This window comes from Hipposideros armiger, unplaced genomic scaffold (genome assembly GCF_001890085.2).
Source record: "Hipposideros armiger isolate ML-2016 unplaced genomic scaffold, ASM189008v1 scaffold_469, whole genome shotgun sequence".
NCBI lineage: Eukaryota > Metazoa > Chordata > Mammalia > Chiroptera > Hipposideridae > Hipposideros > Hipposideros armiger.
The window spans coordinates 656,050-668,053 of record NW_017731819.1 but is presented as its reverse complement, the minus strand read 5'-3'; the positions used below and the strand labels follow the sequence as shown (position 1 = coordinate 668,053).

The 12,004-nt window shown below is 37.8% G+C and overlaps 1 protein-coding gene across 1 annotated transcript in view; it reads right to left on the bottom strand.

The window, feature by feature from the left end:
- NDC1 (NDC1 transmembrane nucleoporin) overlaps positions 1-12,004 on the bottom strand; it is a 65,691-nt gene that overhangs the window by 24,876 nt on the left and 28,811 nt on the right. Inside the window, exons 5-11 of the mRNA XM_019666385.1 lie at positions 10,019-10,070; positions 7,960-8,095; positions 6,541-6,633; positions 4,978-5,059; positions 3,511-3,669; positions 993-1,238; positions 798-907 (exon numbers count right to left, since the gene is read on the bottom strand). Of these exons, the coding sequence (XP_019521930.1) occupies positions 798-907; positions 993-1,238; positions 3,511-3,669; positions 4,978-5,059; positions 6,541-6,633; positions 7,960-8,095; positions 10,019-10,070 (878 nt within the window). The remainder of the gene's footprint in view (positions 1-797; positions 908-992; positions 1,239-3,510; positions 3,670-4,977; positions 5,060-6,540; positions 6,634-7,959; positions 8,096-10,018; positions 10,071-12,004) is intronic.

Sequence of the window (12,004 nt, the reverse complement as noted above, 5' to 3'; positions counted from 1 at the left end):
AACCCACTGCCACAGGGGCTGCAGCCTACGCCGTCGCCAGCAACTCACAGCAGCCCAGCTCCAGGTCGAGCTGTTGTTGAGCATCTTAGCTGTAGAGGGCAGTGTCACTGGCCCTCATATGTGGGATCCGAACCAGGGCGCTTTGGTGTCCCAGGCCAGCTCTTAACCATCGCGCCACTCGGCCGGCCCCCAAAAACTTTAGATTCATCACTGACTCTCTTTTTCACACCACAACCAAACCATTAGCAAATCCTATTACATCTGCCTTCAAAATACGTCCAGACCTTGATCACATCTAACAGCCTCCACAGCCACTCTGGTCACAGTGCCCCCATCTCACACTAGATTACTTCAACAGCTTTACTACTGTCACTCTGCTTCTATTCCGGCTCTTTGAGAATGTAGTCTCAACACAGCAAATAGAGCAAGCAGCACTTTCAAAATATAAAGTTACATCATGTCATTCTTGTGGGCAAAACCATACAGTGGCTTTCCATCTCAACACAGAGAAAATGTCAGTCTTTACAACACGAATGGGCCCGATGAGCTCTGGAGGTGCCTGCTCACCCCTCTGACCTCATCACCCAACTACCACTTTCCCCTCATTCACTCGGCTCCAGCCACACTAGTAACCCATGCTCCTCACACAAACCAAGCTCAGCTGAAAACCAGTCAACCACTGGCAATTTTAATCGGGTCAACTCAATACATGAAGCATCAAAACAAAGTCCTTTTTTATTCCTGAGATGCTCTCAATATTACATGCAAATATAAATCCTGTAACCATATCATCCTACCTGTTCACGTTTATTCTGGATCCATGAATAAATCACACTGGGCTGCCTCACTGCCTCAGCACTAACAGTGGTAGTAGATGGAAGGTTAATAAATTCAGTCATTTGCTGATCTGTAAAAAAAGAAGGTGAAAACTTAGTCTATCTGATTCTCTGCAACTATGACGTTTTGAATTTGAAAAAATCAGTGGTCCTCACCAGAAGCAGAAGTCCATAATCTTGTCCCTCTTCTTATGAGCTGAGGGCTGTGAGGTGACCCATAGCAGGTGCTTACATCGAAAATTCCAGCCATCCGATTCATTACACTGGAGCCAAATGGGGTTCCAAAGGGACTTGTAACATCAGGCGTAGATAATTTTGAGGAAAACAGTGATGTCTTAATGAATGGTGGCACTGATGGCTGAGGCATCTGGCTAGATTTTGGGGTCTGAAAAGTAGTTTCTTCTGCAAAAGAACAGATCCAGCGCTGAATGGGGAACCTGATCCACACAGGTCAGCATGGGGTGTTCTCAAATTTCATACTTCTCAATCTTTGGTTAATGCATTTCCCCAAGGCTCGGTGGGTTGTTTCCATGTAGGTTTACATTCTCAAGAGCCTGCTTTTATTACTGCAACTCAATGACCATTCACAGCGCTTTAAACATCTTTTTCTGTCAGGTTGGTATGGCCTCTCTTGTTTTTTTCCCCCTCCACTGATATCCTCATCTTCAAGGTCAGTTTCTCTAACTCTAACCTGTTTTGAATAAACTCATCAATTTATACTTTATTTTTATATGGCAACAACTTTAATTATTGTATTCGAATCTTTCCAGTTTTTTATTGCATGCCACTACTGTAACTATTACTTGGCTAAACGTAATCAAATTCATAATGTGAAACTGTACAGCTAGAGAGTGCTAACCTTCTCTCATTCTCCCCAGAGTTCTTTCAAGTTAACAGAAGTTACACCAAAGAATAATTTGCCCAGCATATCTACACACCTGACCCTACAAATCTCATCTGTAAACAGCTTCTTCACAAATTATAACTACCAATTTAGTTAGAATCTGTAGTATAAAAACAAAGGAATACTTTTCCGGCCACTCCAGGACAAGGCACAAAGACAAATAAATTACACTAGTGTTCTATCTTTTAATAAAACCACCATAAGACATTAAATATTTAAAGTACCATGTTTTCATTACATGATGTTGTAAGAGTTAATGGCAATTAGAAATCTTTGAATAATCAATTTAAAAATTAAGACTGGGGTTTTTAAGTTTTGTAATAATTCCTCAAAATTAGAGGCAAATTTTGTCTACACGATAGGTTATGGCAACAATTTAAAATAATGAAAAACCATTGGGTTGGAAGATCCATGATCCTTCCAACCCAATATTACAATGATCTTTGTAATATGCTAATTTGATGTAACTAGCCAATTCAAAATTCTCTAATGGTTCCATAACCCTATGGGATAAAATCTAAGCCCCTTTTTTATAACACAAAAGGCCTCCTTTCATTGTCAAACATCTTCTTATCCATTCAGGCCCCCTTTTGACAGAATTACTTTTAGCAGTTACATTGTCTTGTCATTATTTGTGTGCCTCCCCCGAAACGGTCAGTTCCAAGACCATTTTGTCATCTTTGACTCCCTGAATTCTAGCACATTACTTGGTATGTAGCAGGCATTCAGTAACTGTTTGTTCAATAAATAAACGCTAATCTGAAAGTTGGTAACATTTGAAACATTCTAGAGTCTTATAAAATCTGACATTCATGAACTTATTTCATTGTAATCTGTTTTTGGTATATGGTCACTCCAGAGTAATGAAGTAAAAAACACAGATGTGTTTGCTTTGGCCCATACAGGAATTTTTTAAATATCAAGATTAGTTGCCAACATTTAAAATGTAAAAGATTTCAGGCTTCTCTAAAAAAAAAAAAAAGAACGTGAGTGAAGATATTGGGTCCAAATTCCCACATGGGAACAGTGGACTAAAGCTAACCCATAGCTTCCCCCTTCAGATGGCTCTCACCTAGCCAGTTTCGCCCATTTCCATTAAATGCCTGGCTCCAAAAGGCTTCCGAGCATGAAGTGCTTCATCCGTCTTACATTCCTAGACATGTTCTACTTAAGAGATTTGGTGAAATAGCATTAAGTTCCTCCACCTGTACTTCTTCCTGTCAACTTTCATCCTTCAAACTGAAGGGGTACTAACATTATACTAGGCCATCTTACGACAATGAACGTGATACTCCCATCCCCAAATCACTCATTCATTTTAGTTGCTCTTCTCTGGACACTGTCCAGCAACTTTTTGTCTCTGGGATACTGCAATAAGAAGAGCAACTAGTATTATCTGTAAAGATTCACCTGGTTTTATATTTAGAGTACGCTGAAGTCTTCTATTGGGTTGTTGGAAAAGTCGTGACGCATTTTTACAATGAAAAACATAGAAAAAATACGTCATGACTTTTCCGACAACCCAATATTTGATGACCAACATTTTGTTAGCCATTTTAGCACCACCACGACAACAGACTTAATTTTTTCAATCTACAATGATACCCAGGTCTAATTTTCTTTGTTCACTACAATATCCCATATATTGTATATTCCCTAAAAATATAACTTCACATTCATACACGTATCCTTAGATTAACTACTGTCATCTTTCTTAAGAAATAAAATGCAAATTATGCTTTTCCCTCTCTTAGTAGTACAAGGAGTTACCTGGAGAATTCAATTTCTTAGGTTCCACTGGGTATGATGAAGACATTACTCTCCCATTCGTAGCAGCAGCTTCTTGGTAGAGAACCAGTTTTTGAGTCATATCATTTAAAAGATTCAAACACTCCCTTGAAATGGCTGTCCAATTGTGGGGATGTCCACCTAGGAGGTCCAAACACCAGCTTTCAAAATGTAGATAATCATATAGTCTCCTCTCAAAGTGGGGAGAAAATCAATAAGAAATGCTACATTACACTTTGCATCAGGGCCCACTTTTCTCCATTAAGCTACTATTTATACTCATCATATCTAACACACAGCAGGAGTTCAATAAATATTTGGACGAAATAATTTTCCCAAAGTCTATAAGCAAAAAGTTGCTATTTTACCATTAAAAAAACCTCTCAAACTAATCCCTAAAATAAAGACAAACACTAGAGCATGGCTTGAGTAAAAAAGCCCATGATTACTTTATTATTACTGGAGTACTGAGCAGACTGAAGACTAAGACAATGGACATGAACATGCCTAATGAGATGCACCCCATGGCCTGGTGACCTCTAAACTGTGTCTAACCCACTGTGCTCCTTACATTTTCATCTGTGTAACAGTCCCTATTTGCTATCAGGTCTCTAGGAGTCACATATTATTTGGTAATCATCATACGTTATACTTGAAGAGTTTACATATCTGATTTTTTTTAACTACTGTGAACTACACTCTTATTCTCTTACTGCTCATTATCTTTTGATTTTCTAAGGTGTTTATCCTAGAGCTGTCGTGTAAAAATCAATCATGCTTCATTATGTGTTGATTAGAGAGAAGATGAAAAGCTATTCAGGGTTCTCCATTCCCCGCTGGTGGTTGGGGCTGGAATGCTTTCCCTCTAGGAATAAAGCAGAGCACTGGCACAGTCAGTCTTGAAGAGCTTGGCCAAGTAACAGCTGAGAAGTATTTGAGAGTCACCAAGAGCATCCTTGGGTCACCATCTACTTTTTCCTTTTTAAGGGAGACAAAGTAGCATGTTCAGGGGGAGGGAGTTACATGACAGGATGTCTTATTCCAACTCTGACATTAACTTTATTTTAGCCATTTAATCTCTCTGAGACTTAGGTCCCCCATCTAGAGATTATACCACCTGATTTTTAAGACCCCTGTGGTGTTAAAACTTTTAGGATTCTTACACTGTGCTTTCCTGCTCTATAATTGTCAACCTACCTCAAATTTCTCCAGGTTAAGGGAATCAGGGGGCTGAGGGAAATAATATAATGAATTAAAAATACCTTTCCTGATGACATAACTTATAACCACCACAACACAAACACTTAGTTTGATAAGATTTAAATCAAGACTTCGTTTAATGGACTCACTCATGTGTGGTATTTTATTAAATAAACCTATCTCACCAAAAACGTGAAGAACGTTTTCTGCACACACATGCTTAATCAGGTCTATCACTTTTAGCAATACCTGGTTGGCTAAGGCTAAAAACTTCTTGTCTTCGTGAAGGAGAATACTGAGAAAGCAACATCAGGTCCTGCAAGGCCAAATACTAAAAGGGGAAAAAAAATTATTTAATTTTATCTTTACAGAAAATTTTATTTATGAATTGGGCTCAGCATTATATATCTAAGGGGAAATCTGTTGAAATTTTGCATGAAGAAAATAATTTTGAACCTTCCTTTTTAGACTTCTAGAACTTTCCTGCCTGCACCATCTATAGGTTACCCCACCCACTATAGGCTCCAGCTACAAGGAACTACAGAACTCGGTTCTTTCCCACCTGTGTAGTGTGAAACTTAAAACATCCCTTCCTTCTAGAACTTTCCCTGGCCTCCCCTACACTAACATATACTCACACAATTCTCAACTGTGGCACTAACATGGTTTATTATAATTGCCTTTTACTTGTCTCATCTGGTTCCACCCACCAAACTGTAAGACAGGAACAAAGTCTTACTTGCTACCACATTCAAAGGCAATGCCTAGCACACAGTAGACACAATGTCAGTTGTATTTTTTTACTGAAGATCTTCATTGTGTTGCCTGGCAAACCTCTTTACTCATCATTCAAGATACCATCCTTTCTGTGACTCTTTCTTACATTGGTCCCAAGCATAATAAGTGGTTCCCACTGCACTCACCAAAGCAAATTTTCATTATTTGTGCATCTGCCTTTCTCCATTATATCCTAAATAACTAGCAGTGACTGACACCTGGCCAGTAAACAAAGATTTGTGAAATAACCAAATGAATAACTGATACTTTTGTTTATCTATGAAATTAGTCACAATTGGCATTTAAAAAGGTAATCAGGGCCTCAGTGGTACATTTTCTTATCAGTTTATAACTTTTCCAGAGTGTAATCAAAACTATGGGTTCAAACTATTTCCATTATTTTTAAATACTATGACCTCTTAACAGGATCATATAAATTATCGATTTACTTCAAAATCTCAAAATTTAAATCAAAACAATTTATTCTTAGTGTGATTTTTACATTTATTGCAGTTTCTTTAGACTCTTCATTAAAATTTGTTTTAGGGTCATTATCATTATTCATATTTTAAGAGAGTTTACTGAATGTCTACGTACTATCAAGCACTACCTTTGATCATAATAGCCAACAATGCTACACGAGTACAAATATATCTTGATCCGGTGATTAAAAAAGAAAAAAAAAGTGTTTTGTTTTGGTACCATGAGAAGTTTCTAAAAAGCCAATGCATATTGCTGGATATCATCGTATTTCATGCTAGGAAATATTCTTATATCTCTTCTGCATATAGAAATTAGTTTAGCTTGTATACATACATTTTGTAATATGTACTGCATTTTAGTCACTTGGAAAGAAAATTGAAAAAGTAAACAGCATTCAATGTAGCATGTACATGATTTTTATAATACCAGTACTAGAATATTCTAGGCCGTCAAAAAATATATCTAAGTACCCAAATATGCTAAATATTAAATCTTTCCTTAAGATAAGTTAGAGATGACTATGTAAAGACACAAAATGCACAATCCTGGTACCTTTATGATGAGGGGAGGGTTGCTGTTTAAAACTTTTGGGAGGCATTCATCTGAGTCTTCCGCAAATGGTGGTTGAACTGGAAACAGATGAGCCTATCAAATATAATCAAATAAAAGGACTATGAAAAGAATTATTTTCATGACTTTATTATCTTTGGTAAGTACTAACTGAAATTTATTATAAAAAGACAATAAAACCAAATTAACATCTTTAGTGTTCTTTGCAAAAATAGGTTGTATTAATAGGTTGTATAGGGCCGGCCGAGTGGCGCGATGGTTGAGAACTCGCTTGGGATGCCAGAGGGCCCCGGTTCGGATCCCACATGTGAGGGCCAGTGACACTGCCCTCCACAGCTAAGATGCTGAACAACAGCTCAACCTGGAGCTGGGCTGCCATGAGTCGCCGGCGACGGCGTGGGCTGCAGTCCCTGTGGCAGCGGATTGCCATGGGCTACCGTGTGTGGCCAGCAGCCAGCGTGAGCGGCCAGCAGCCGCAGTGAGCGGCCGTCCAGAGGCCGGCGACTGATCTGCCTCGCCAGAGAAGAGCGCAATGATGGTGCCAACTTGGGCCAGTGAAGCAACGTCCTCCACAACTAGATTGAAGAACAAAACGACAGCAACTTGTCTGTTCCCCTTTCCCCAATTCCCCAGCACTGTTCCCATCCCCCCAATTCCCCAATAAAAATCTTTAAAAAAAAAAATAGGTTGTATACATATATATAGATATAGCTATATATATAGATATAGATATAGATATAGATATAGATATATCTCCCCAAACATACTACTTTAAAAAATATTACTCTCCAAATTTTATTACATCTCTGGCTTCCAATAATAGAAATAAATTTTAGAAACAAAGATTCTCTGAAGCCACTGAAGGATACAAACCTACAGAGATGGTAAAACAGAAACACTCATTGTCCAAGACAAACATTTGGATAATAAAGACAATGTAATTCCCATTCATTTAAAAACATTTCTTCAATATAAATTTTTAAAGTTTCATTCAAAAAACAAATATTTTATTGCCTTATATTTAAATATTTTAATACTATTTATATCAAGAGCACATAAAAATAATTTAAAATTCAGGCCCATCTAAGGTTGTACTCAATAGAGAGATGGAAACCTTCTGAAGAGAATTAGGTTGTAAATAAAGGATAGCAAGTAGGTACCAGTACCAGTCCATTCAGTTTAGTTTCCAACAATTAAGAATACCAACATTAAAAAAAAAAAGGGGGGGGCAAAGTAAATGAGAGTTCTAAGTGATATATCCCTAATGAAGTCTCAGAAGAGATCAAAACCCAATTTACCAAAATGGCTTTGGGTGTAATAGCATGCTAATCAGTGCTCTACTAAAAATAAATCTATGCACTCCAAAACACAAAAGGTATTAACAAAAAACTCAATACTAACCTCTGTGGCATAGATTTTAAAGAGTATCCATGAGATGTACCAAGTTGTCAGGAGAAAGACACCACATAACCAGACATGGTAGAGTAATGAGAGATTCAAGAGGCCACTCACAGTGTCAAGGGGTCTATGAAATTGCCTATGAAAGCAGAAATGACTATTTAATCCTATGGAGAAAATACAATCTAACCATTTAACAGACTTGGGGCTCAACACTGAGAAACAAATAAATCCTCTTTATAAATAATTATGGTGATAGACTCCTCTCATTTTGTACCTTATAAAATTCGTTTCCTAGTATCTTCTTGTAACAAGGTGCATAAGGGAATCTAAAGTAAAGAGTAGATCTAAACTGGCACTCAGTTTCTTGTGTTCCAAATCTTCACTGCCATTTACTCTGGAGGAGGAATGAGCCAAGCCTACAAGCCAACCCCTAGAGGTTGGGTAAAACTTTATTATTGTTGCTTTGTAGTTTGATGCTTAAAAATCATTCAACATGAGGGCCGGCCAAGTGGCTCAGTTGGTTAAGAGCTCGCTCAAGAGTTTGAGCTCTGAGCAACAGCGGTTCGAGTCCAGCCCGAGCTGAGCAGCTGCTGAGCTGCCAACAGGTGGCAGGATGGCTCAGCGTAAAAATCATTCAACATGACTAGCACCTCTCTTGGACCAGATTTCAGCTCTATCTGTATACTCCATAAACAGTTTCATAGTAGTTAAAAGCATATAGTTCTACCTAAAAATAACAATCATTACTTTTAAAATAATTTAAGAAACTCTATTAGAATACTAAATAAAACAAATGCTATCTTACCAAAACCTTAAATAGGGCAATGAGTAAAGTCATCATAACCCTACAATCACACAAGAAGCAACTGTAAAAGCAGGATTTAAACCTCTGACTCTGCCATTTATAAGGGTTACAGTTATATAAATCTCTTGACCTATCCTACTGTCAGTTTCTTCATCCATGTAATAGAGACAAAAACTCTTTATTCTACCTCTTAGGGTTGTTATGAGATTTAAAACACCTTATATTAGGAGTGCCCAGCATAGTACTTGATATTCACTTGTGGAGTGGGGGATGGGGCAATAAATGAAGTTATTTTCAGCTTTTAAATAAACATTTACTGAGGACCTGGCATAAATGAAAGACAGAATATCAGTCATGCTGCCATACAAACAAACAGTTTTTCAGTGAAAGGAGGGGGAAAAGGTATTACATTAAATTTCTATCAAATACATTATTTTTCTCTTGCCATTTGATCCAGTTTAAATTACAATCTGGGCTAACATAATAAATGACCCATGCATTTGGTTTCACATCTAGCAAATAAGCAGAAGACAAAACTAAATTTTACCAAGGAACTTTTAAAACTTAGAAATTGCAGTCTACAATGTAGAAACCATAATATCTCAGAAACACCCATATATGCCAATATTCCCACTCCCAAAAACTGACATTAGTGAAGTCCATGTATGAAAACAGTCTTACAATTAAAACCAACACTAATAGAGAAATTTACATTTATCTGCCAAGTAAAAATTAAAGCTTTATCTATGTGCAAAGTACATGGGGATAACTAGAATAATATACCCCAGTGCTGCCACTTGGTTGCAACTTATGATCTTCAACCGGTCACGTGACTGCTCAATTTTGGTTTCCTCATAGGCAAAATAAGAATAACACTAAAGCACTGTTGTTGTCCAGCATAACACAGCATAGAATTATTGAGGAGAAAAACAAGAGGCTGTGTCCACGCAAGTCAAGAAGCCCACTTTTATATAATATAGAAGCTGTTATCTAACAAAAAATAAATTATCATTGCTTACTTCTGGGGAGAGTAACTGGGTGACGGGAGACACAGGCGAAAGGAATCTTTCTCACCATATACCCTTTTATATACCACTGGAATTTTAAACTATGTGAACTATGTGTATTCAAAAATGAATACAATCTTTAAAAATCTTAAAGGCTAAACCAAACAAAACATTTGGAAAGAAGCAAACATCGAAAGGGAAGAAAACATCTAGGAGTTAAAATTAAGACTTTTCATACAGCACTTACTCATCTATCTGAAGGTCCATAGCGGTGCTAATCCAAGTTTTGGGAACATGACCTGAGGGAGGAAAAATACAACACAATGAACATAAAACGTTAATAAAGCAAACCTTAATCATGCTTTAATCGCCAAGTAGACACCAAGACCTCGGTCAAAATGATAGGATTAGGAATGGTCAAGTAAAAAGAGAATAATTTCTAAATACGGGTAGTCCTTGGTTTGTAGTTCCAATACATACATATTTCCGTTACCATGGTTTAGTTACTAACACCAGTCACCAATAACACAACTCAAATTTTAGTTATTATAGCATATTAACTGTGAGAAACTGAATATAGTACTTCTAGCTTTTCAGTACACAAATCAGTATGTAGATAACAGATGCATACAATAATCTGTGACTAAATCACGTATCTTTTTTCAAAGTAGGTTGGTATTGGAAGGATTACAAGAAAATACTATAAATAACTATATGCTAACTAATTGGACAACCTGGAGGAAATAGATAAATTCCTAGAAATATACAATCTTCCAAGACTACATCAGGAAGAAACAGAAAATCTGAACAGACAGATAACTACTAACAAAATCAAATCAGTGGGGCCAGCCGCGTGGCTGTGTTGGTTAAAAGCACAAGCTGTGAGCAACAGGGTCGCTGGTTTGATTCCCACATGAGCCAGTGAGCTGCGCCCGAGCTGAGCTGCCGCTGAGCTACCAACAGGTGGCAGGATAGCTCAGCTGGTGAGAGCACGTGCTCCTAACAACAAAGTTGCCGGTTCGACTCCTGCATGGGATGGTGGGATATGCCCACCCGCAACTAAGATTGAACACGGCACCTTGAGCTGAGCTGTTCCAAGGTGCCGACAGGCGGCTGGATATTTCAGTGGTTAGAACGTGAGCTCTTAGCAACAAGGTTTCCTGTTCGACTCCCGCATAGGATGGTGGGCTGCACCCCCTGCAACTAAGACTGAACATGGCACCTTGAGCTGAGCAGCTGCAAGCTGACAACAGGTGGCCAGATGGGGACTGGACTTGGAGCTGACCTAGCTGTGCCCTCCACAACTAAGACTGAAGGACAACTTGGCTATTCCCCTTTCCCAATTCCCCCAATAAAATCTTTAAAAACAAAAAACAAATCAGTAATCAAAAAGCTCCCAACATCCTGGACCATATGTCTTCACAGGTGAATTTTAACCACACATTCAAAGAAGAATTAATACCTATCTTTTGCAAACTATTCCAAAAAATTGAAGAAGAGGGAAGGCTCCCAAACTCATTTTACGAGGCCAGCATTACACTGATACCAAAATCAGACAAAGACACTACAAAAAAAGAAAAGTATAGGCCAATATCCCTGATGAACAAAGATGCAAAAATCCTCAACAAAATATTAGCAAACCAAATTCAACAATACATTAAAAAGATCATACACCATGATCAAGGGGGGGGGGGGTTTATTCCCAGGATGCAAGATTGGTTCAATATCTGTAAATCAATGAACATGGTACACCACATAAACAAAATGAAAGATTAAAATGATATGACTATATCAGTAGATGCAGAAAAAGCATTTGACAGAATCCAACATCCATTTAAAATAAAAACTGTCAGCAAAGTGGGAACAGAGAGGACATACCTCAACATAATAAAGGCCATATATGGCAAACCCACAGCTAACATCATACACAACAGAAAAAAGCTAAAAGCTTTTTCTTTAAGATCAGGCACAAGACAAGGATGTACACTTTCACCATTTTTATTCAACATAGTATTGGAAGTCCTAGCCACAGCAATCAGACAAGAAAAAGAAATAAAAGGCCTCCAAATTAGAAAGGAAGAAGTAAAACTGTCACTATTTGCAGATAACATGCATGATACTATAGAGCAGCAGTTCTCAACTTTCCTAATGCCACAACCCCTTAATACAGTTCCTCATGTTGTGGTGACCCCCAACCATAAAATTATTTTCGTTGCTACTCTATAACTGTAAT